We start from the raw sequence: 23795 nt of genomic DNA, 5'->3' as shown, positions 1-23795 counted from the left end.
TTCTCTAGGTTTAGATTTCTGGATGCATAAACAACTGTAAATGTTTTCTAAAGGGCCTGATAAGGCATAGATGTGTTGTCATGGCATGTCTCTTCTGTTTGCTTTCCACGTGGTTGTGGAGTTTGTGAAGTTTCAGCTCCATTTCTGAGGAAGAGGTTAATGCTACAGGTTTTCTGTGTCAGGCTGAGGAAGGGGAAAGAGGGAGAGAAAATGTCTTTATGACTTGGAATTCTGAGATTGGTACTGCTAGTGCTTTTTGGTCTCAGTTTTGGAGGGAGGGGGGGAATTGGTTCATTTTCCAACGTTTTCAAAGTACTGACGTGTTCTCTTCTCCCCTCTTTCCTTCACTTCTCCGCTTGGCCAGAGAGTGGCTGAAGTTTCAGACCATTGGTGGTACTCCATGCTCATACTCCCTCCTTTGCTGAAAGACAGTGTGGCAGCTCCCTTTCTAGCTGCATATTATCCAGACTGCGTGGGCATGAGTCCATCCTGTACCAGCACTAATCGGTTACCTGGTGAATCCAACCTTGTGAAGTTAGAGCACTTAAAGAGCGTGCCTAATTTGACTGGTAAGGGCCATCTGCAGGGCTCTGTTGCATAAATAGGTGTGATAAATTTTGTCTTATAACTGAGTTTATAAGGCACATAATGCTCCTGATTCAGAAATACTGGTTCTGTTCTCAGCACTAATACACACTCTCTGCGTGACTGCCGCTGTACTTCTTTGATGCAAGTTAGTAGTTTGTAAGATAAAGGTGATACATTTTGTATGGCATTTCTTTAGGGAGTAAGCACAGACTGCATAGGCTTTTTGTTTACCACCTGTCATGTGTTTATAGAAATGGGAAACTAATATGTGGGTACTTACAGATCGTTTGCGTTCTTAAGGAAATGAAGATTTAGCAAAACAAAACATGATTCTGTTAGTTTTGTTATTGTGGCTCTTTGGGACTTTGGAGAAAAGGATTTGATTTCTTAAGGCACTCAGATTCTGTTTAGGTTAATTTTTTTGCTAATGACAGCTCTGAGACTGACAGCCTGGGAGTGCAGATCTGCAGAATAGGTCAGGTATGGAGAAAGGTAATTCAGGATTCCCAGAGTCATCTTGGAGTGTGCTTTGAGGAAAGTTCAGCTTCTGTGTCTTAGCAGGCTTTGCTCTCCTTAGGTACTGAAAATAAATCTGTTCATCTATAAACAGTTATCTACTTAACAAACAGAAAACTTCATTACATAGAGCTACCAATACTGCACGTGGAAGATGATTACTTTTAGTTACTACCCACTCTGGGCAGTATTGGGAGTTGAAGATGAAAGGGGTTCAGAGGACTCCATGAACCTGTACAGTGATGCTAGACCTTAGACTTGAGTTTAGATCCAGTTCCTCATTGGACTCATCATGGCATCCAAGGGCACATACTGTTTCTCTGACAAAACTTAAGCTCTGATAGGTCCAAGACGTACCCATTAGGTAGCAGGACAATAATTAATACTGCACAGCCTAGAGGGTAGGAGAGGGGAGGGCAATATAAATGAAATCATTCTGAAGGTGGCTAGAGGCCGGAAAGCTTCGTTACTTGTTTATCTGTGTGAGGTCAGTGGATCGTCTTAGAGGGGAAAGGATGTGATGAAGATACGATAGAATATGACTAGTTCTTGGTGTGTCTTTATTCAGTTGCAGGCATGAACAAATATTTCCAGCCTTTTTACCAGCCCAATGAATGTGGGAAAGCACTTTGTGTAAGGCCAGATGTCATGGAACTGGATGAGCTCTATGAGTTCCCAGAATATTCACGAGACCCTACCATGTACTTGGCTTTGAGAAACCTGATTTTGGCTCTGTGGTACACAAACTGCAAGGTAAGAGATGCTGATCATTAACTTGTTTGTTTACAAAAATAGATACTTTTTTGGGATGTGGACTCTCTTCTTAGGGATTGGACTTTCTTCTTAGACATCTCCTTATGCACCAGAAAAATTGCTCTCATCTTTTTGAAAATACATCCTAAGACTGGCTGTTTCTTTGGGTTTTGTTGGGTGGGGTTTTTTGGAGTCTCAATGTCTAGGAGCTTCTTTTGCAGTAAAACACAAAAGTTTTAAAAGTATTAAACTCTACGGAGTCTGCCCAGCTGTTAACTTTTAAAGGGATGCTCAACATTTCTAAACAGGGTGGGTGCTTTATGATTTTTTTTTCATATGACTGTTGGACAGGGAAGTGTTTGTCTTTTTACTTATGCTAACTCTATGATACTGCCTTCAGTGGAATTGCTGAAATTTCACATACTGAAGCTTTCAGATACTGATGTCTATACTTAAGTGAAGGTTTTGGATATTAATCTATTTCTTATTTGGAATGCCATTTTGGAATGGATTTTACTGGAATGTCGTTGTGAGCATTGCCACCAGGTAGATTCATTTTGCAATCAGGAATGCATTTCAATACCATTCCTGTACTAATGGAGCACACCATGGAGTTTGCGAGAGTATCTTGTAGACTCATTCGCTTTTATTCTATCTTAATCTAGCTTAATAAATTGTTACCTTACTGTGTAAAGCTGGCTAGCAAGAAACTTCCACAAAACTTGCTTTTAAAATGCTCTCAGAAGCCTGATTCATGCTTAAATTGTACTATCTGGTTTACAGTTTAAATATGATGTAAATGCATGAAAAAAAAATGAACATTAGAAAATAAACACTTTCTGTTCTTTGTTTCTCCTTTGCAGGAGGCTCTTACCCCTCAAAAATGTATCCATCACATCATTGTTCGGGGGCTTGTGCGTATTCGCTGTGTACAGGAAATGGAGAGAATACTTTACTTTATGACAAGGAAAGGGCTAATTAATACAGGGATTTTATCAGTCAGTCCTGACCAGTATCTTCTTCCTAAGGAATACCACAATGTAAGTTGCTGTAATAAACCCTGTGTTATTAGTGCTATAAAACTACATGGCACATGTCATATTTTTTTGGTTCTGGATTTTTTGCTCATTACCTATCGTTCCAACTGTTTATGTAAAAATTACATCTAAAAGGAAACCCATTGCATGTTTTTCACATGGTTCTCATCCGCCTTGAATGGTTATGGAAACTACAGACATGGGACTCTTCCCAGCAAGGTTTTTGTTCCCACTAAAATCTGTGGAATTCAGTCCCATGGATTTGTGCTTCCTATCAGCTTTTCGGATGGATGGGAACTGTGTGAAAAATACACAACACACTTAGGTTCTTCTCGTGGCTTAACCTTGTAATACACCTCTGCTTCCACAGGTGAGGAAACTGCTATTCCATATTGGTTTGCAACAACTATGATTAAAGGGTATATATTTATGACTAGCAATTTGCTTGACAGCATACAGAAACTTATCAAATTAATGTATTCTGTAATGGAATATGTCCTAGAAATTGTAAGTTGATTTATGTTTGGAAAGTGTATTTGTATATGTTTTTAATTTATAAAATAGTTTTTACTGGTCAACCCAATCTGTGATTGCAATCATTACAGGGTAAGTGTGTTTCTTGTCTGATAACTTCAGTTAGATTTTGTTTCTTGACTGATAACTTCAGCTGTATCTGTTAAAAGAAATTGAGACATCTGCTTTTAAAGTCCTTAAAAATTGTAACTATTTTCAAAGCTACAATTGATCTTTTCTCTATATTAAATGCACTATCATCTTTAAAAGTTATCACTGATTACTTTAGAGGACAAGAGAGCCCAGACTTCTGTAACCTACAGGTATTTTTAACTTTAGCAAGAAGAAAAATAAGTGTGCAATGATAATTTCTATTTTAGTTCAAACTATTTTTATTTATTTAAATCTCTTATTATTTTTTTAGAAATCTGTCATTATTGTTGGGGCTGGTGCAGCAGGATTAGCAGCAGCCCGACAACTGCACAACTTTGGAATTAAGGTAAGAAACTCCAGAGTACATTACTTAAAAAATCAGACTTCCTCTGCTTTGAAAGTGTTCTTCATCAAAATGAAAAAAATACGTTCTTTTTGCAAAAACTCATGTATAGAGCATCCTAATTCATTTGTAAAATCTGGGGTTTTACTGAGTAAATCTGCTGTTTAAAAGCAGCATCTATTTGTATCTAAAATTCAACAAAGCATGCAGTGAATATTTTACATAGACGTAAGCTGGAACGTTAGGGGAGACATGGATATTCATGTCCAAATAATGGGACTGTAGATGATGATGGCTGTTTAAATTAGGTGAAATTTTCTTTTGTTTGTGCACTTTACTGTACTTACTCGTTGCTTATTAAAAACAAGCAAATCACATGTATTTCCCTTTTCCCTCATATTTATCATTGACAGTGTCCGAGAATCACAGAATGGTTTGGGTTGGAAGGGACCTTAAAGATCACCTAGTTCTAAGCCCCCTGCCATGGGTAGGGACACCTTCCACTAGACCAGGTTGCTCAAAGCCCCATCCAATATTAAACGCTGCCAGGGAGGGGGCAGCCACAGCTTCTCTGGGCAACCTGTGCCAGTGTCTCACCACCCTCACAGGAAAGAATTTCTTCCTAATATCTAATCTCAACCTACCCTCTTTCAGTTTAAAACCGTTACCCCTCGTCTGTCACTACATCTCACAACATTTACATGTTGACATAATTTTACACATCAAAATATTATCATGAAAATCTATGGGACTCTTTACACATGAAGTGTTTGCAGGGCTGATGTTTAAGGAAATGAATGAGCATCTGACTTTCTGGATTTATATATTTATATGTTCATATATGTATGTATTTATATGAATCCCTGAATCCTGTAGGCCCATTATCTAATTCTTTGGTTGCTGAATAGCAAATTGCAGTGCAGCCTTTCTGTACATCAAGTCCTGTGGAAAGCTATCCTGCAGTACAATACATAAATATCAACTGGCAGAACTTTTTTTTTAATATATAAAATATATTTATATATTTTTATATATATATGCACTGTTGCTTTCTACTGTTCTGGAGAGATGGATTTTCTCAAAAAAGACTTTCTCTAAAAATAAAAAGATCACATAAGTAAGGGTAAACATATTCAGTCAGATCTGTCTAGTTCAGTATCCTGTGTCTGTCTGTGACAAGTAGTGGATGCTGAAGGAGGTACTTATGAATGGTGGAAATACATGAGAATGGGGTTTTCTTGGAATATCCCAGGAGTAAATTGCTCCAAAAGGTGTATGGACTTCCTTAGATGGACACTGCACCTGGATCATTGTGTTTAATAGTCTGTAGCATGCCTTAAACTCCAGTTTTGAGATTACCTGAATAGGTCTTCAGCTTTTTTAAAAAGAAGGCTTATTTTTCTTGGGGTTGTTTCTTAAAGTAACAGTTATTTTATATGGGTATATCCCAAAGGGTAACCTTTAAACGACAATTTAAATGCATAAATAAACTATAGCCACAAACAAAAAAAAAAAAAGTTAAGATTGTTAGCATTGCTGGATTGCTTGGAGTTTTTTTGTGTTTTGTTTTCTCCTTTGCTCTGGAGTTGAAAAGATATGTTTAATATAATCAGTCTTACAATTTACTAAGCTGCATTGTGTCATAGGTCATTGTCTTAGAAGCTAAGGACAGAATTGGTGGCCGAGTGTGGGATGATAAGACATTCAAAGGAGTCACTGTTGGAAGAGGTGCACAAATCGTCAATGGATGTGTCAACAACCCAATGGCACTAATGTGTGAGCAAGTGGGTTCCCTGCAGTGGTCATGCATTATCACTAGTGAAAAACTGTTGTTAAAGCCAGGTTCAGGTGGCTGGGTAAGGGTGGGAGTCCTTTTTCATGACATGATTAAAACACTGTTCTGCGTTGTAAGTAAACTCTGTGTTGCTATTATCAGAGAAGGGCTGTAGAATGGTTTCAGGCACATTATGTAAAGAAAAACAAGATGGCTCCAGCTTCAGAACCAGAAGAAACCACTTTTTTATCCTCTTTTCTGGAGATAGTAATATAAAAGGTCCCCAGGAGACTTCCTTAGAGCTAAGAAAGGCTTTACTGTGGGAGGCTATTGCTATGTTGTCGTAATACATACTTCTGTGATAGACTTGCCTTTGCTCAGCCTCTATATTTCTAGTTCAATTCTGCACAAGTTAAGATCAGTACGTCTAACAACGACTGATGCAAACACACTGCAGTTCAGTGGGTTTGTTTTTTTTTTAATTATTATTTTTATTTTTTATTTGTTGGTTTGGTTTGGGTTTTTTTTGGGCAGGAAGCTAAATTTCTTCAAGTGGAACCTGAGTATGGATTTTGTTCACAGAGGCATGCAAATCCAGCCCATTCTTTTTTAACTGTTTAGTGCTTTATAGTGTCATGAGGAAATTTTTTTTATTAAAAATCATGTTTCAGTTATGAGGTGAGGAGCAATGACTTCTGAATACAACTTGGGTGCCCATCCTTTTGTGGTCATTTAATGTCATCTTTCATTCAAAGTACAACTGTATCTTGAGAAGAGATCTGCAGTGGTGACCAAGCCTAGAGAGATGTGAGGATATGTGAAAAAACCCTGGAGCACACCCTAAGTAACAGGAAGAAGTTAGCACTGTATTTGTGCTATTTTCTCTAGCCTGACTCTGCAGAACACAAAAACGTCTTTATTCTGATTTAGCTCTGTTGTGTGTTCGATACAATTTGGACAAGCAGAGCAAGATAACTAGGTTTAATTCCAAATAATTTCGTTCTTTGCTTGTTTGTTAATAAAATTGGTCGTAACTGGCAAGCAACATCCTGTTAATTCCTGAATGCAGGGAACTGTTTGGACATCAGGCACCAGAAAGTTGTAGAAAAGAACAGATTTGAATGGCGATTTAGAGAATAAGGTGAGGTGGAAATGAAGGAGACTGCTTTATCATGTTTGATTACCAGACCCAACATCTCTGTACTAGCCCCTGGCCTGACAGGAAAGTTGGAGATGAGGTTTCTGGGAATCCCCGATAAAGAAGAGGATGGACGAGTGGGTAAAAACAGTTTGTGGACAATTAACAGATAGAAGGATTGTTGGTATTCCAGTTTTAGGAGAATGAGAGTTTGAGTTAATCTGACTAAATATTTAAGGTCGTGGATGTTTTTTAAGTGGCATCTCTTAAATCTGAGGGATTCACCTTACTTTAAATAACTTTGAGCAGGCTGGGCACTGTAGTTTTTCCATACTTAAAAAGCAATAAAATGTCTTTTTCTTAAGCTTGGCATTAAAATGCACAAACTAGGGGAGAAATGTGACTTGATCCAGGAAGGTGGAAGGATAACAGATCCTACTATTGATAAACGTATGGACTTTCATTTCAATGCCATCCTAGATGTCGTCTCTGAGTGGAGAAAAGATAAAACCCAACATCACGATGTTCCTCTTGGTGGTAAGTGGGAGATGTATTGCAAAATGAAGATGTTGGCTGTGTTCAGAGAGTTTTATAGAAAATTGGCTTTTACATCGGACATTTTTAGAAGTCTATGCCTGTACACCTGACCTTAAATCCAACAGTGATAACCTGGCTCTATGGAGGACAAAGGGAAATGGACTATTGTATACACACAGACCAAAATGTCACTTGTAACTTTTAAGGAAGCCTAATTTGAAGGCTTTTATAATACTGTATGACTTTTGATGTAGTATCTTGTTTTTATGAGGTAGCTTTTTCAGTATAACTAGTGGCACTAGCAATTCAAAAGACTTGTTTCTTGCTGAAGCAGGCCATAGCAAGCCATAACTCATACTTTTTGACTAATCTGTCTAAAAAAGAGCCTGATCAAAGCCTTCTGCTGGCAAGAATAGTCCTATCTCCATTGGTAACGCCTCCCACCACAGTTACAGTATTCAAGCACATTCAACAACAAAAAATAAACTTGCTCAGAAATGTCTGCCTCCCAAATCTTTTCAGTGTGGATTCTGTAAGACAGAATTAGTAACTCCTGTGTTCTTCAGTGAACTCTGGATCAAATTTCTCAGCTCTTTTGGTTTTGTAACAATTAGGCAGGATTTATCTGCAAGGATTCTCCATTATCTTGAAGTGTATTTTCCTTGAAATATCTTCAACAGTATATTGATGATAGCTAAATAATTAATGTCTCTCGTCTCAATTGGCTAGCCCAGCTGTGCTATTGCACAGTGTTTCTTTTGTGGTTTTTTTTTTGTTTGTTTGTTTTAAATAATTTTAATGTCTTTTTTTTCCTGAAGCTATGTATGTTTCCTTTTTGAAGAAGATTTTACTAGGGAAACCTATGATTAAACAAAGAAGTTGTATTTTATCACTGGAAAGCTCTTGCTTTTTCTTTTTTTTCTATGAGAAGAAAAACATCTTAGTGCAACTTAGCAATAAGCTTGAAAATCTTGTGATCCAGAGGATAGCATATTGAAATGCAGTAGAACTTCTGACGAGTCGTGATACATTCTTTTTTTTTTAAACATGTTCTTTCACAGAAAAAATACAAGAGATTTATAAAGCCTTTATTCAGGAGTCTGGTATCCAGTTCAGTGAGCTGGAAGAAAAAGTACTACAGTTCCATCTCAGTAATTTGGAGTACGCCTGTGGCAGCAATCTCTCTCAGGTGAGTTTTGACAGCTATGTTCTGAAGTGGTTGAGCCTCATAGAAAATGGGGTTGGAAGTAACACTGAGAAGTCATCTGATCCATCCCATGGCCCCAAGGGAAGAATCAGCTATCCCTAAACTGTTCCTGCATCCCTAACCTGTTCTCTAAAAGCATTGAGACACAGACTCCAGCACTGCCTTAGGTAATCTGATGGGAGTTCATGACATGCTTCCAGCGAGATCCTCTTTAACATAGAAGTTGAGAGTAGATGGTGCAGTGGAGTAGGGCATTTTGCTGAGATGCTGGGTGGTAGGTTTCACAGGAGAGTTACTCTTCGTCAGATGTTGTGTGTGACTTCTGCTTCTCAGTTCTGTGTTTAAAAACTGAGGTATTTCTCTACCTTGCTAGGTATCTTGAGAATAAATGCATTTAACTTCTGAAGTGTTCCAACACCCTGACGGTGGGCCCCAGGTCACCACTCCTAGGTATTCTGTTGACTATGTGATACTTGGCTTTCCTCGCGACTTCAATTTTAACCAAGCAGGTTCAGGAAATATCAAAGTATGATGTTGTTTGCAGTGCATTATTTACTCAGTCCTGTTGCTTGGGTTAAATATGTTTAGGGTCAGTTGTACTACGATAGTGGGACAGCTGCTTGATACGTGCAGATGCACAAATCTGATCTGAACTGAGAAGCACCTAAGAACATAACAAAAATCTGCAAGACAGTGCCATACCAGGGCAGTCAATGGAAAATATTTTGATATGTCAAGCTTTCACACTTCATGAGCACCACGGGGGAAATAAGAAAGATGTTAAAATCTATCTTACCTTCAATTTTAAAACCAAAATATGAAGTAAATGCAAGTGATGGGAATTGGCATTTGAATAGCAGTTTGAGAATTGCTTCAGATTTTTCACTGCTAAGTGGTGATTGCTTAGTGCAAATATCACTATTGTACTAACTATGAGTTTGTAGGGGCAGAGGGAGAAGGTCAATGAAAGATATCATGGAAGGACCTCCAAAGTGACAGAGAAATTCCATTGAGATTTTTTTGTATCTTATTTTCCCCTTCATGTTGGGAAATAAAATATTCCCATTTTTATTTGAAGTCTTAAGGCTGTAAAATCTGTCTTCTTTGCTAGAGACAGAAAACTGAAATAAATACACTACAAGCCACCTGAATTTTTGCACTACTTTCCTTATTTTCTCTGCCAAGCCGAACTATAAATTACCTGCTAGTGACCATCCCATATTATAACATTTCTTAATCCAGCAATTCATATGTTGTATAGTGGCCTTAGGTAAATAAGCAGTTTGCTTCTGTCAGCATTGCCATACATTCTGGTGATACACTTTTTTTTTTTCCAGTTGTGAAGGGAATTAGGGTGGTTTCTTCTAAACTGTGGGACTTTTGCTAGTACCTATGTTACCTCACCAGTAGAGACAGCTAGTTATGTTCTGTCCACAGGTATCTGCACGCTCATGGGACCACAATGAATTTTTTGCCCAGTTTGCTGGAGATCACACTCTACTAACAGTGGGATATTCTACTGTGATTGATAAATTGGCAGAAGGGCTGGACATCCGGCTGAATTTCCCAGTGAGTCTGGAAAATGTTTATGCAGTGCCTGTCTTGGATTGCTTTGAAGCGCCCAGTCATATCTTTCTATTCTTTGGGACCAGGCAAATCTGTGCCTGTGATTATTTTGACTTGTCTTTAAGAAAAGAGAGGACAATTTCAGCATTTCTGGACATCCTCTTTGAGGACTATGAGTACTCAAATATTATGATATGATGAGCTTATATGTTAGAATCATGATGATTTTTCTTTTTCAGCTTCCATGAAGGCTATTTTTTTTCTTTCCATTTTTCTCTGGAAACTTGTGTTCTTCAGTTTCTAGTTTGAAGAGTAGTGCTATATTAGCTATTCTTGTGTGAATTTGCATTTCATATGTAGATTTTGTAGTATAATCTTCTTCAATTTGTCTTTCAATAGGTACAGAGTATTGACTATTCTGGTGAAGAAGTACAGGTCACTACTGCAGATGGAACAGTGTGGACAACACAAAAGGTACCCAATATACTTCAAGATTAAGGATTTTACAGAACACAAGAACAATACTGACCACAGTATATGTCCTTTTTATCTTTCTTTTTTTCCCCTCAGAAGACTATTTAGTCCAATTTCTCCCCATTCAAAGATGAAAACTCATATATTCTAGTGACCCGTATTTGGATGTCCTATGGCCTATATTTTGTTGAGCATGCTTGAGTTTTGACTAGTAGTTGATTTGAAGAACTAAGCACTATAAAGGTAGCGCTAAAATGTGAAGCAATTAGATTTTTATCTGGTCTTTGAATTGACAATTATGTTTTCTGGTTCCATTCCCTGCTCAGCTCTACCCCATTTCACATGTGAATCTGCCCTGTTAAAATTTTTCCCTTTGGTATGCAGGACTTGACAACCCATATTTCTCAGTCTCCCTTATTCCCTGTATCCCCACCTGCTTCATGCTGTGTAATTTAGCTTTTAGTAATTTTTAAAATTATACATAAAGTTCATCAAGTTGGATTGACATCAACAGTGTTACTGACCGTATTTTAAAGAGAAGGAATTTGTGAAGGAACAAAAACCACAACAAAACTATGACCATCTTCTCTCCTTTCAGAAAGACTGGTGTTAATCTGAGAGCCATTGACTATAATTTAAAGGAGGTATTAAAATTAGTAGCATGGCTAGCCACTCTGACATAAGCAATTCAACAGACTACAACTTAAAACCAGTGAACTGCAGGATCTGTTCTCACCTGACTGTGAGGCATGTGTTTCCCATTAATGGGGAGTAAAACCAGACACTAATCTAGAGATGTCTGGTCAGTATTATGCTGCATCCTACAAGAATAATCCCAGATAGTTAAGAGGATGCTGTGAGGCTTAAGTGCAGTATTCAACTTTTGCTACTGTTGTAGCAAAAGTTGAATTGTTGTGATTGTAATTATTTCTTTCAGGTATTAGTGACTGTACCACTGGCCCTTCTTCAGAAAAATGCCATTCAGTTTAATCCTCCACTGTCAGAAAAAAAAATAAAAGCCATTAATAGTTTGGGAGCAGGAGTCATTGAGAAGGTAAGTAATTTCAGATTATATTTCCTTTTCCTTTCATAGAACATGGGCTACTTTGTCCCTGTTGCTCATGCTGCATATTTTTCAGGATTTATTATGCATTTCGTTTTACTTGTATACAGTAGCCCAGAAGAGCAAAATGCTATCAGGGATCACATGCATTTCTGTTTCTTAGATTTCCCAACTTAATGGGGTTTTTAAAGAAATTGTTTGCAGAATCATTTCACAGCTTAAATCTTTTGTGCCTAATTTTGAGCAAGCCTTCATGATGGTCTTAGATCTTTCAAAATTCTAATAATATGCTTATTCCAGGTCCTTTCAACCTAATAAATACATAAACTGTTTCAGAAGAATACTGAAAGTTGTGTTATTTGACCAGTGTAAAATGTCCTACCCCTTCCCAGTGCAAAAAGACAGCCTCTTCTGAAAAGATCCCTAGTAAAATATGTGCTTAGAACAAAACAGTAACAGAAGAAATGCCAGAAATAGGATTATTACAATGTTGAAATTTAAAGGCAAGGTTCAGAAACCCCATTCACAGGATGGAGGTCACTAAGTTCTATGTTAGGTTTGTAAAAATTCTGCTGAATTTCTTGAGCATTTTCCCTAGTGAATTCCATTGTGAATTTGATACAGTCTGTGCTTTTGCAATTTGTGAGACTAGCGGGTTTTTTTCCTTCCCTGTCCCCCTTGGAGAACAGGCCCATATATTCTCTGTTGAGACCCTCTCATAGAGCTGTGTGTCTCTAATGGAGTGGAAAAGGGAAAAAGAATTAGAAGAACATCATATACAATATCCAGTTAGAATTTTGTGGTATGAAATGGTTGCCCAGAGTAGTTGTGGATGCCCCCTCCCTGGAAGTGTTCAAGGCCATGTTAGATGGGGCTTTGAGCAACTGGTCTAGCTGAAGGTGTCCCTGCCTGTGGCAGAGGGGTTGGAACTAGATGACCTTTAAGGTCTCTTCCAACCCAAACCATTCTATGATTCTGTGAAATGCTTTAATTCTCTCTCTCTCTCTCTCTCTCTAGATTGCCTTGCAGTTTCCTTATAGATTTTGGGACAGTAAAATTCAAGGAGCTGATTTTTTTGGTCATGTTCCACCCAATTCCAGCCAACGTGGGCTCTTTAGTGTTTTCTATGACATGGATCCAGAGGTATCATATGCTAGCTGTATTTTCTGTTGGTCCTTCAGAAATTCAGTTTGGAATCTAGGTGCAATAATTACTGAACAATTAAAGTTTTCTTCTCCCCACCCCCACAACTGTTCAAAGAAGTGGAAGCAGTGTTATTTATCAAGAAAAATCTGATCGATACTTCATTGTAATAAATGGGAATGTTTTCCTACGTTTGGATACAAAATAATATACAAGCAAGTTAATGCTTTTATTCTCAAACTATTTTGAAAACAAACCTGTAATATCTGACCATAGATGTACTAATATGGGAAAAAATCTACCAGTCACTTCCAGTTTCCTGGAACACTTCCTGTTCCCTTGTTTAAATCAGTTAAAAATCCCGTTAAAAAGATCATGCTGGCTTATTAACACTTAGAGGCTTGCACTAGCCTGAATAACTATGTGGAGTGGTAGAAGAAAAGGCAAACGCTAGGTTTTGTATGAAACTGAGGTCTGTAGGGTCAGTCCCAGACTCATGAATTTCAAAACAAATTCAAACCAGTGCATTGACATCATGTTTCTCTTCCCCGCCAGTTCCAGGCAGACACATTATGCATTTATACCTTACCTTTTCATGCTTTTACAACAAGGGCTGCTTACTACTTGGCAGCAATTAAAAGGCTATTTTGTAACCTTATGGCTTAGTCCAAAAGGAAACCATCCTGTGAAGACTGTGCTGTTACTACACTATCTGTACCTGTATATGACTTTCCTTAAAGAAGTTTTCTCTTCAATACTTTTAAGCTCATTCTACATGTGGTTCAGTGTGCTGGTACTGTCCAGAGACACTAGATAAAATTCTTAATTTGCTTGATAGCTATTGTCTGCTAGCTGTCAAGTTTAGGAACTGAAGAATTAATTGCCTTATATAAACAAGAGAGGGAGAGTTCTTCTAAAGGAGTTGAGAACCTGTGTGCTATTCTATAGTCACCACTTTGTCTTTGAAACTTCTGCATGGTAGCAGATTTCTTGAAGTACAAGAAAACATCACTAGAACTGAGCTTTCATTTCTTGGGCCAAAATCTGCTCTTAACAACTTAGTATTGTCCTAATCCAAAACATTTCTAACTAGTATTTAAATAGATTCTCTTTGTTACCACCTTTTGAAATTGGAGTAGAGTTAAGGTGGAATTTTGGCACGGAACTGGAGCTTAAGAGGTCTGTCACAAGGAACAACACTATAAATGTCAAATCTTTCGGTGTAGCCTTTAAATAGGTAGATAGGAAGTTTTCAGTTAATTCAGCAAGTTGTAAAAGGGGCTGACCATAACACAGATCTGTGAACAAGACATCGGAGGATGTTAGTAATTTGAGCATAAATACTGCAGAATATGCACCCTTTATTCTAAGGAATCACACCCACTTTCCTCTAGAACAAAAGCTGCTTTGCAGCTGAAAATCTGTCTTTCAATACCAATTAAGAGAGTCTCTTCAAGGAATACTTAATAACAATAATTTTGAAATTATCTACATATGTTAATGTCTTGCTTTTAGGGCAAACAAAGCATTTTAATGTCAGTGGTCACGGGAGATGCTGTGACAACCATTAAGAGCTTAGATGATAAACAAGTGCTGCAACAGTGTATGACTGTACTTCGGGAGCTGTTTAAGGAGCAGGTAAGAGAAGCCTCTTTTCTTAAGAGATTAATTAACTTGCCAACAGAGGTAAAGCTTTCAATTGTATTACTTCATGGTGTATGGAAAACCTTTGACGTTTTCTTTGATGCTTCCTTTGAGATAGATACACTAAAAACACACAATGTTTGGTCTCTCATGCGAAGAATGTGAATTGAAGTATCTTAGATCTGTCTGAAGGAAAATGGTAATGAATTGAAAACCAGAAACTATCATCCTTTAAAGTGCTTTTAGAAAGGAAATTCAATTAAAATCAGTACTTTAGGCAGGTAACACAAATACACTTCTTACTTAGCCGTCACTTTTTCTAAACTTTTTTTTTGGTCATCACCGCTTCCAATACATCATAAAAGCTTTAAGCTAGATGAATTTGATTGTGATTCCCCCTCCCTCCATGTAAAAAGCAACTGAAATTACAACACCAACACCACTACCCCCAAACCAAACTAAACAAATCCCTTATTCTTCTAATAAGAAACAACCCTTCCTGAATTGTCTTGGGATGGAGGTACAGGCAAAATGATCTATCAAGGGCCCTACATCCTGACTGTAAAAAAAGATTAGATAAAAACTTCTTTTTTTTCTTCCCCCAGCTTATCATCTGGATAGAAACTAATAGGAAAATCAGAGAGATCCAGGGCAAGCAGAAGACTATCACTTAGCAATGTTATTTGCATTCCACTCTGTAGACGGTGACGCCTTAGTTAAATTACGTAGAGCAGTTAGATCCCAAGGAATGCTTGTGTTAATGTTCGTGGCTGATCTCTCAAGTTTTACTGAAGGTTCAGATGTTAGGATTCATGATCTTGGAAAAACTTCAGCATCTGAAAGCCCAACTTTTCCTAGAAAACATGCTTTTGGTAATGGCTTTACAGATACCAGAATCATGTGCAATGTAAATCCACATACCTGTTATTTTGATCTCATGAGAACATCGAGGTAGCAAACAGGTCTTTGGTTTTGGTGCCACTCTAGCCTAGAAGAGTGATTTTCATGTCTGTCTCTGTGGTTTATAGAAGTTGTGAATTTCAGTCATCTGTTCACAATGCAGCAGGATTTTCAAAGACAAGATAGCTTCCAAAGGTGCACCAGAACTAATTCTGGGATGTCCATGAAACTTGCCATACTTGGCTAGCCATTGTCTTGATTGCTTGAGCTTTAGTCTCTCATGTGCCACCTGAATGGAAGAGTCTATTTGTTGATACCAGATGTTGTGGAAGAGGCAACTAGGGGTGCTTCTCTTTACTTGTCACAAGCCCCTCAAGAGTAAGACACACCTGTAGTTGACTAAGCCTTCATACAATTGTTATCCAGGCTCTTTTTGGTAGAATTGTGTGGAGTTTACATGCTGCAATGTGACAAAGAATAAACAGCATTACTGTCATGGCTTAGCTACAGACACTCTTTCTGTTTTTTTGTTTTCTCCCTGAACCTAGTTTTCAAGCCAGTTCATTTTCTGATCTTAGATAAGTAATGTTATTTCTCCATTGGAATTATTATCTCCAAAATGAAGATTACATTTTGAGATTTAACGAGCTAGAAGCAGTAAAGCATCAAGCCTTACCAAGATGGAAAGTGCTTACATTATACATAAAACCATGTTGAATAATGTTGATATCAGTATTTTATCTGTTTGCAAGAGTATATATGTATTTCGAGGAGAATTTTTTTCTCATGTGTAGTTCTAGGTATATTACAATATCCAGATTTGTTGCATTCAAAACAGTGCAACTGTGAAGTTTCAGACATCAGGCAAGTCTATCAAACAAAATTATCTTTGTAGTTAGTAGTATAATAAAGAAAATTGGAATTTAATTCTGTAATGGGATCTCATCTCCATCGTAATAATACTACATACTCTAAAGATTACAAGAAACTGTTTATGAGAAAAAGCTGTGCAATTATGAGCTTTTCTTTGCAGCGCATAACTTTTGTTTTGATCATGTAGGAGGTTCCTGACCCAGTGAAGTTTTTTGTTACTCGATGGAGCAAAGACCCTTGGCTCCAGATGGCTTATAGTTTTGTAAAAACAGGTGGCAGCGGTGAAGCTTATGACATTATGGCTGAAGACATACAAGGAAAAATTTTTTTTGCTGGTGAGGTAAGTATCTTTGTTACTGTTGACTAAGGTTATTGGGGAACTATTTCTTACAAAAGGTCATCTTTTGCTAACCAACACCGTTAATCTAGAGGTCGCATATATTCTGTTACACAAATACACTAATGTTTCTTGATTTTGACACAGAACCCTCTTTATTCATATTATTATTGGGCATGGAAAGTCTGTCACATATTTCAGGTCAGGAGTGAACTGCGTAACCAATAAGTGCAGAACATGACAAGACTATACAATCCCCTTGTATTTTTAGTCAAATTGTCGTCTTGTTACTCCATCTGCGGGTAACATAACAAATGCATCCTGCTGATGGTATAGGAGTGTTCTACACTGGAACAGAACTTACCTGCCCCACTAAACCGCACATGGCAAAACACTACTAATTCTGCTAGTTGACTTGCTTGCAAATTTTGAAGTTGATAAAAATCTTAAATATTTCCTCCTAAATTTTTTTAAGAAGTTTTCTATGGCTTTTATAAATGTTGGTGTACACTTAAGGAAAACAAAACTGATCTTTTAAACTGAAATTCTATCTGTTCTAATAGTTTCAGAAACAATTAACTTTTTTTTTTCCCCCCAAATGCAGGCCACAAATAGGCACTTTCCTCAGACCGTTACAGGAGCTTACTTGAGTGGGGTTCGAGAAGCAAGCAAAATAGCAGCATTTTAAGTACTGAAATTTTGTGTTTATAGATATATTTTTAATTGTTTTCTGTGGATAAAACTATCTTCAAGTTTCCTATTGCTGCCTTTTTCCTAAGTGGTACTTAAATAGTATATGGTACCTGAAGATAAAATCTTCCTCTTCCCCCCCCACCCCCCTTTTAAGCCCTGATGATACATATTGTTGGGGTTTTTTTTCCAACTAGCAAGAGTGACATTGGAGTCCCTGGCCACAGCTTAACGGAACTTTTGTTGAGAGTCCTCTTCTGTATGGCTCAAGTCATGCTATTGTAAACCTTCATTTCAGGAGGTCAGATTAAAACAAGACTAAGTTAACATACAGCATTAAAAATGCTGGCAGTTAGTAATGATGATGGGAACTTTCCACTAACTGTGCTTCTCAGGTTGATTATGCTCATAGGAGTTCAAACTTCTCCCAAAAGCCTGAATATCCTAGACAAATTCTAGAATTATAGGAAGGAACTCAACTACCATTCTTTCCACTTGCAATCAATAACCTTTTCTATAATATTTTTCATATTCTTAGCCTCCACTGAGTGGACTTTGGAATATCAAGTTTGTTCCTTTAAATCAGATGACTGGAACAGTTTACAGTGCAATCATAGAAAGGTTATTGTAACTAATAAAAACTTGAAAAATTAACTTTTACATTACTTAAAAAAACTGAAATACTCTCTCTGCTACTTTTTCAGAGAAATTCTTGTTACAATAATAGGCTAAGTTTAGATTTGCTTAGTGCTTCTGATTCTGTAGAAACAGGATGGCTTAAAAATAGTATATTTCTATGATTATTTTGAAAACAAACTTACAAATTCATTTGGGCTGAGTAGAGGAACTATCTACTGCTATGAGTGCACAGTGGAGGGTGAAGAACTGCAAGTTCCTAATGGCTCATTCAGCTTTTATATCTAAAAAATAAGTGAAGATGAATGAGAAAAAATATTAACAGTTTTATGAAGGGCTGAAACAAGGTGGCTTGCACTTTGACTTGAAGTTTTTTGTTTGTTTTTTTTTTATTATTATTATTAAAGTATTATTAAAAACAACTTGAGGGAGTAATTCAGTAAGGGCTAAGCATCTATCTAATAGCTTTTCCACGGGACAGGGAAGAAAATAAAATATTTTTCAGTAGAAACAAGACAGACACAACCAGGATATCTGTTGTAATACTGTTCCGCTAAAATGGTATTGATGAAAAAAAATTAAAGCCAACTTTTAGATCTCTTCCCCCACACCTTCCTTATAACTCTACTGCATAGACCTCATGATTTATGGAAGGAAAATAAGCACTTATTCTTTCCCCTCCTCATTCTCATGCATAGGCTTTTTTCTTTGTTTAATCTCTTCATTTAAGAATGACACAGCAAACTTTTTTTGAGTTACAGTGCTTATTTACATAAAGCTGTATCCTTGGAAAAAAAGCAACAAGCAACCTTAAGAAATATTCTACTGAATAAATGCAATTCTTCTTTTTAAATACCTAATATTTTGTTTCTAGAGTAGCTATGATATTGTTAAATACCTTTATTTAATCTCTAATTTACAAGGTGAAGATGTTTATATAACTAGATGTTTTTCAGATTATATATTCTGTTCTGCTTCTTAAAGCTGAATTATATGGCCTAAAAGGAAAAGTGTAACTGTTCATAATTTTCCTCTACATAAATGCTAGTATGTACAGTTTTAAAGTATTTCCAAGTATTAAATTGTAATTTAAAGGCTATAAGAAGCAAGACAAAATCCTCTGATGATAAAAGATAATTAGACATCAGATTTTGCTTTTGGTAATCATTTGCACTTTGTTAATTTTGTATATTACAGGCCAACTTATAGCATAACTAGGAGCAATTGAGAGCTGCATATGTTTGAGTTCCAAGTTTCTCTCCCAGTTTACCATATATGACAGAATTATTAGGAGAGGAACTTTGGAACTTGGAAAAAAAAGCTTATTACTACAAGCTCAAAACATTATATTCAATAGCTGCTTCAGCTGACCTTCGTCAAAACTTCAGTCAGTTTAATAACAACATAGAAACGCATCACATTTTAGATAGGAACTGTCTGGCAAGTTGAGCTCAGCATCCATTTCTCCAGTCCGAAGTCTGTGTGAACATGCTTGATTTTAGGCATATGCTTCCATCCTGTTAATTTGTACTTGGGGTTTTAAATCTACCTACAACTTTACAGGCAGATAAACAAATACTGTCCCATTTGGCTTTAGCTGCTGCACACTTCTTATAGCATTAAAAAAAGGATAACAAATGATAAATTTACCAATGGCCTAGTCTATTAATTATTTGTATATTATTTTGGTGCCAAGGCACTTAAACTGTGTTGTGCTGCACTTAAGTTTGAGGAGTAAGTAAAAGAAGTATGTTCCATTTTAATTTAAATTCATTTGAAATGTATAAGAACATCAGGCTGGTTCTGAGACTTCATTCTTTAATTAATGTTCCCCAAAAATTTTTTTACTACCTATGTTAAAATTTATTTCAAGCATGTATGTGTTTTTAATTTTGTGTTTAATTTATTCCCTGCAAATAAAGAACTGGGGAATGTTTTCTTTGAGTAATTTGTTTAAATGTTATAAAAAATATTTGAATGCAGAGCATGATCTGTTACACTTCAACTCTTCTGTGTGACTATGGTATGGCAGCAGAATAAAACTGGAAAGTATCCACAGGATGCTCATGTTTTGTTTTGTTTTTTTTTCCTTTACATTTAACTAGTGGCTAAGCCTACTATTTTGTTACATTTGATATTGATTTAGGATTTCATTTTCATATATTCCTACAGCTAGACAGTTCCTCAGAAGTGCTGCTCTACAGCCTTCTCTGAGCTCTAAATACTAACTTTGCTGTTATTTGGACAATACCATAATAGTCAGTGTCTTTTGCCTCAAAGGTTTACAAAGCAATTCATAAACTTGTATCAGATTATTTTTCTTAGCCAGAGGAAATTAAGCTAAAATGATAATTGTTTAGAAGCACTGCACATCATAATTTTAAAATAGCCAGAAAAATCACCAGAGAACCACTTAATGCTCTTCACTGAATAATTGTGGTATGAACACTTTGTAGGATTGTGGTTCTGAAAGGTTCCTACTAGCACAGATCTCTATAAGCATGTGCAAGCCTGACTACCTACCCAAAACATTTAAAATACAAACAATGACAAACCCTGGTAACACTTATCTACATTGTTCTTCTTGAGTGGGAAGTTAGATATTCATTTAGTGTAAGTCTGACTACATGCAACTTAAAAAATACATATTCCCACTCCCTTTGAAAGTTTATTTCAACCAGTAACACATGTAGGTCTGAACCAGTGACAGCATTACTGTGTGGAAGATTCACTGCTTTCCCCTAACAGTGTCATATTTGATTAGGTGTTGAAAGTTTGTATCCCAAGGATGTACTTTGTTCTCCTAAGTTCTGCAGGGAGTTATTTTTGTTACACCTGACACTGGTCTTGAAAAATGTTAACTTCATTCTAAGAACAGCAACCTTTAAAATGGAAACAAAATACTAATTCTGCTTTTAAAATAAAGGACATTCCATCACACTCCCCCGAAGAACGACAGTCCTTCAAGAAAATAGTTGGTGTGAGGGAAGTTTTTTTCCTTTTAGCCCAGCTGTCTAAAACTTAGACTCACTACTTCACTTTTATTTCTGATCTATGACTAAGTGGAGTCCAGTGAACAAGGTCAGGTGAAAAGGCATGGCACATTTACATAATTGCCATCCTCTTATCCCTAGGACCTCTGGAGATCATCTGGTTTAAGCCACTACTCGGAACAGGGCCAACGTGGAGCTGGTTGCTTGGGGCCCTGACAGGTTGAGTTCTGAACATGTCCAACAACAGGGATCCCACAACTGCTCCAGGCCCTGCTTCTGTGGGACCAGCCTCATGGTGAAGTTTTCCTTCCCCTAACATGAAATCGCAATTTCCTTGGCAGCAGCTTGCATCTGTTGCCTCCTGTCCTCTCCTATGTACCTCTAAGCAGAGCCTGGCCCTGCCTTCCCCATACTCTCCCATTTGGTAGTTGCAGACTGCAGTGTGATCCCCCTTTATCTGTCCCTTCTTAAGGCTGAACAAGCCCAGCTCTCTCTGCCTCCCCCTCCTACATCATGTGCTCCAGCCCCAGAACATCCTCATCTGTCTTGCACCAGGGAGCCCAAAGCTGGACACAGCACTCCCAAGGCAGGCTCACAAGTGCTGAATAGGGGTTAATAACCACTCCCCTCAACCTGCTGGCTACACGCTTGCTGAAACAGCCCAGAGTGCTATCAGTGTTCCTTATCACAAGGGCACACTGCTGAACTGGGTTCAATTTATTGTCTGTGAGAACCATCTGCTCCTACCCAGGTCCTTTTCTGCAAAGCTGCTTAGAAAGAAACCACCGTCCCCACCCACACTCTTCTACGAGATTATTCCATCCCAGAAGCAGGATGCTGCATTTGCTTTTGTTGACCTTTATGAGGTTCACAGAATCACAGAATGGTTAAGGGTTGGAAGGGACCTCTGGAGATCATCTAGTCCAGGCCCCTGCTAAAGCAGGTTCACCTAGAGCACGTTGCACAGGGTCACGTCCAGGCAGGTTTTGAATAACTCCAGAGAAGGAGACTCCACAACCTCCCTGGGCAGCCTGTTCCAGTGCTCTGCCACCCTCAAAGTAAAGAAGTTCCTCCTCATATTCAGATGGAACTTCCCATGTTTCCGGTCAGCCCATTTCTCCTGCAAGTCAAGGTCCATCTGAATAAACTTTTAGACCTACAACTTCCAGCTACTTGCTTTAATAATTATTTTTGAATTCAAAGGCAGGGGAGACATTTCTTTGCAGAAGGAAAATAACACACTTGTCAGCATTCAAGATGTTTCTTAACTTTTTTCAGCAAGTGAAACCACTGATTTTACTAAATTTCTTACTGCAAGTTTTCAGACAGTATTCTGGTGCCTTACAGATTTTACCACTGTTCTCCCTAAATAATGGGAACTAAAATAACAACCACCAGAAGTCATTTCAGGAACACTTTCATCTAGCTCAGTCAAAACTAGTTGATTATAGTTAACTTTCCAATTTGGAAACAGGAATAATTAGATCTACCCAAGCAGTCATGAGCCACTCTCTCTCTGAAACAGCAACAGAGCTAATAAACCTTACTGGAATCACCATGCTGACTGCCGGGGCATTATTTGGCCAGATTAAGCACTGGCCTCCAAAAGGGTTATTTTTAAGTCCAACTTAGCAGTGGCTAATCTAAACCCAGACATTCATAGATCTTGCTTGTCATGTGCCTTGTAACAGGATAATGCAGAAAGAACACAGATGCTATAAGCAGCCTGCTCAGGTCCAAGGAGGCTGTTAATCTAGAGCTTCGGGAAAAACGTGGGATGGCAGTTAAAGTTGTGTCTTCCTAATTAGACATGCCTGAGCAATATACCATGGGTTACTGCTGTTTTCCTAAAGACATGTAACCTCTCTTCACTCAAAATTTCTACTCTTCCCTTTCCTCACCTAGACCTCTCCATCTTCCTTCTCCTACAGGGCCCATACACTATTACCTCAAGTACCTCAAGTGCGAAGCTCACTCGTAAGAACAGTTGTTTATATAAGCAAGTAATTCAGGTTAGTTTGTGTGGTTTTGCAGGTCACTGACAGAAATACTGAATACCAAAGACTTAACTAAACAGAGGAACGAAGACATTGGACTGTAGGAATTATGTTGTAAGCAATTCAATCAAGGTGTTAGGACTATTTTTCTAGAATACAATGGTCAGGACACAATCTTAGGCATCTGGAGGGTATATGCCTGAACACTTTATTCAGTTACCTTTTATTCACTTAGCCAGTTTCTATTTTTTATGAGCATGTCTGCGCAGGATTTAGAGCCCTGATCAGCTGTGTTTTTAATCCAATAGCATCAGGATAAGCAGGACATTTTATTTACCTTTTAGTATTGTCTTTCAGCCTTTCCCCCAGCTGTAGAAAGAACTGGAATCTTCTATCAGCTGCAGCCACACCGGTATGGATTAGCAGGGAAACAGCTCAGACATTTCTTCTCTGTTGAGGACTACACTGAGTTGTCGTTAAGAGATTTAAAGAAAGTATTTGAAGGATTTGAAGGATGCAGAGTTCATTCTCATTCCATCTGTGCAATTCCAAAGTGGCAAGTAATGGGTATACACAATAAATAGAAGTACATTATCCTTTTTTAAGTTTTCGTTAGAATTTACACTATTAAAAATGTTTATACTTGGGAGTCACTGATCTTAAAAACACTTCCTAACCCACATAATTAAAACCAACTCGTGTATTTATGTAAACATCACAAGGCAGTTCAAGTATTTGTAGAAAATCCATCTGGAAACCCAACAAAACTTGACACAAGTAACTTTCTGCTTTTAAGCAGGACTTGGAAACTTTTGATGTTTTAATTGCAAATTAAAAAGTGTTCTTTATGCTAAGATAGTTCAGGAAAAACAAAAACAACCAAAACCAAACCAACCTCAAAGAAGATATAAAATCTTACC

General features: G+C 37.5%; 1 protein-coding gene across 4 annotated transcripts in view; it reads left to right on the top strand.

Annotated features, from left to right (window-relative positions):
• KDM1B (lysine demethylase 1B) overlaps positions 1-19937 on the top strand; it is a 29293-nt gene extending 9356 nt beyond the window's left edge. For 3 of the 4 annotated variants that reach the window (XM_068396246.1, XM_068396244.1, XM_068396243.1), the window contains 14 exons: positions 365-569; positions 1673-1857; positions 2721-2897; positions 3832-3906; positions 5550-5687; positions 7181-7352; positions 8414-8541; positions 9997-10128; positions 10525-10599; positions 11537-11653; positions 12680-12805; positions 14321-14443; positions 16410-16562; positions 17164-19937. In XM_068396246.1, coding sequence (XP_068252347.1) covers positions 365-569; positions 1673-1857; positions 2721-2897; positions 3832-3906; positions 5550-5687; positions 7181-7352; positions 8414-8541; positions 9997-10128; positions 10525-10599; positions 11537-11653; positions 12680-12805; positions 14321-14443; positions 16410-16562; positions 17164-17247 — 1890 coding nt within the window. In that variant the 3' untranslated portion in view covers positions 17248-19937. The remainder of the gene's footprint in view (positions 1-364; positions 570-1672; positions 1858-2720; positions 2898-3831; positions 3907-5549; positions 5688-7180; positions 7353-8413; positions 8542-9996; positions 10129-10524; positions 10600-11536; positions 11654-12679; positions 12806-14320; positions 14444-16409; positions 16563-17163) is intronic. The other variant, XM_068396247.1, reaches the window with a different exon arrangement.
• Positions 19938-23795: the final 3858 nt, after the last annotated feature.

The sequence above is a fragment of the Nyctibius grandis genome, chromosome 3 (genome assembly GCF_013368605.1).
Source record: "Nyctibius grandis isolate bNycGra1 chromosome 3, bNycGra1.pri, whole genome shotgun sequence".
NCBI lineage: Eukaryota > Metazoa > Chordata > Aves > Nyctibiiformes > Nyctibiidae > Nyctibius > Nyctibius grandis.
Note: the sequence above shows the minus strand (reverse complement) of the source record. Positions and strands in the feature narration are given on the sequence as shown.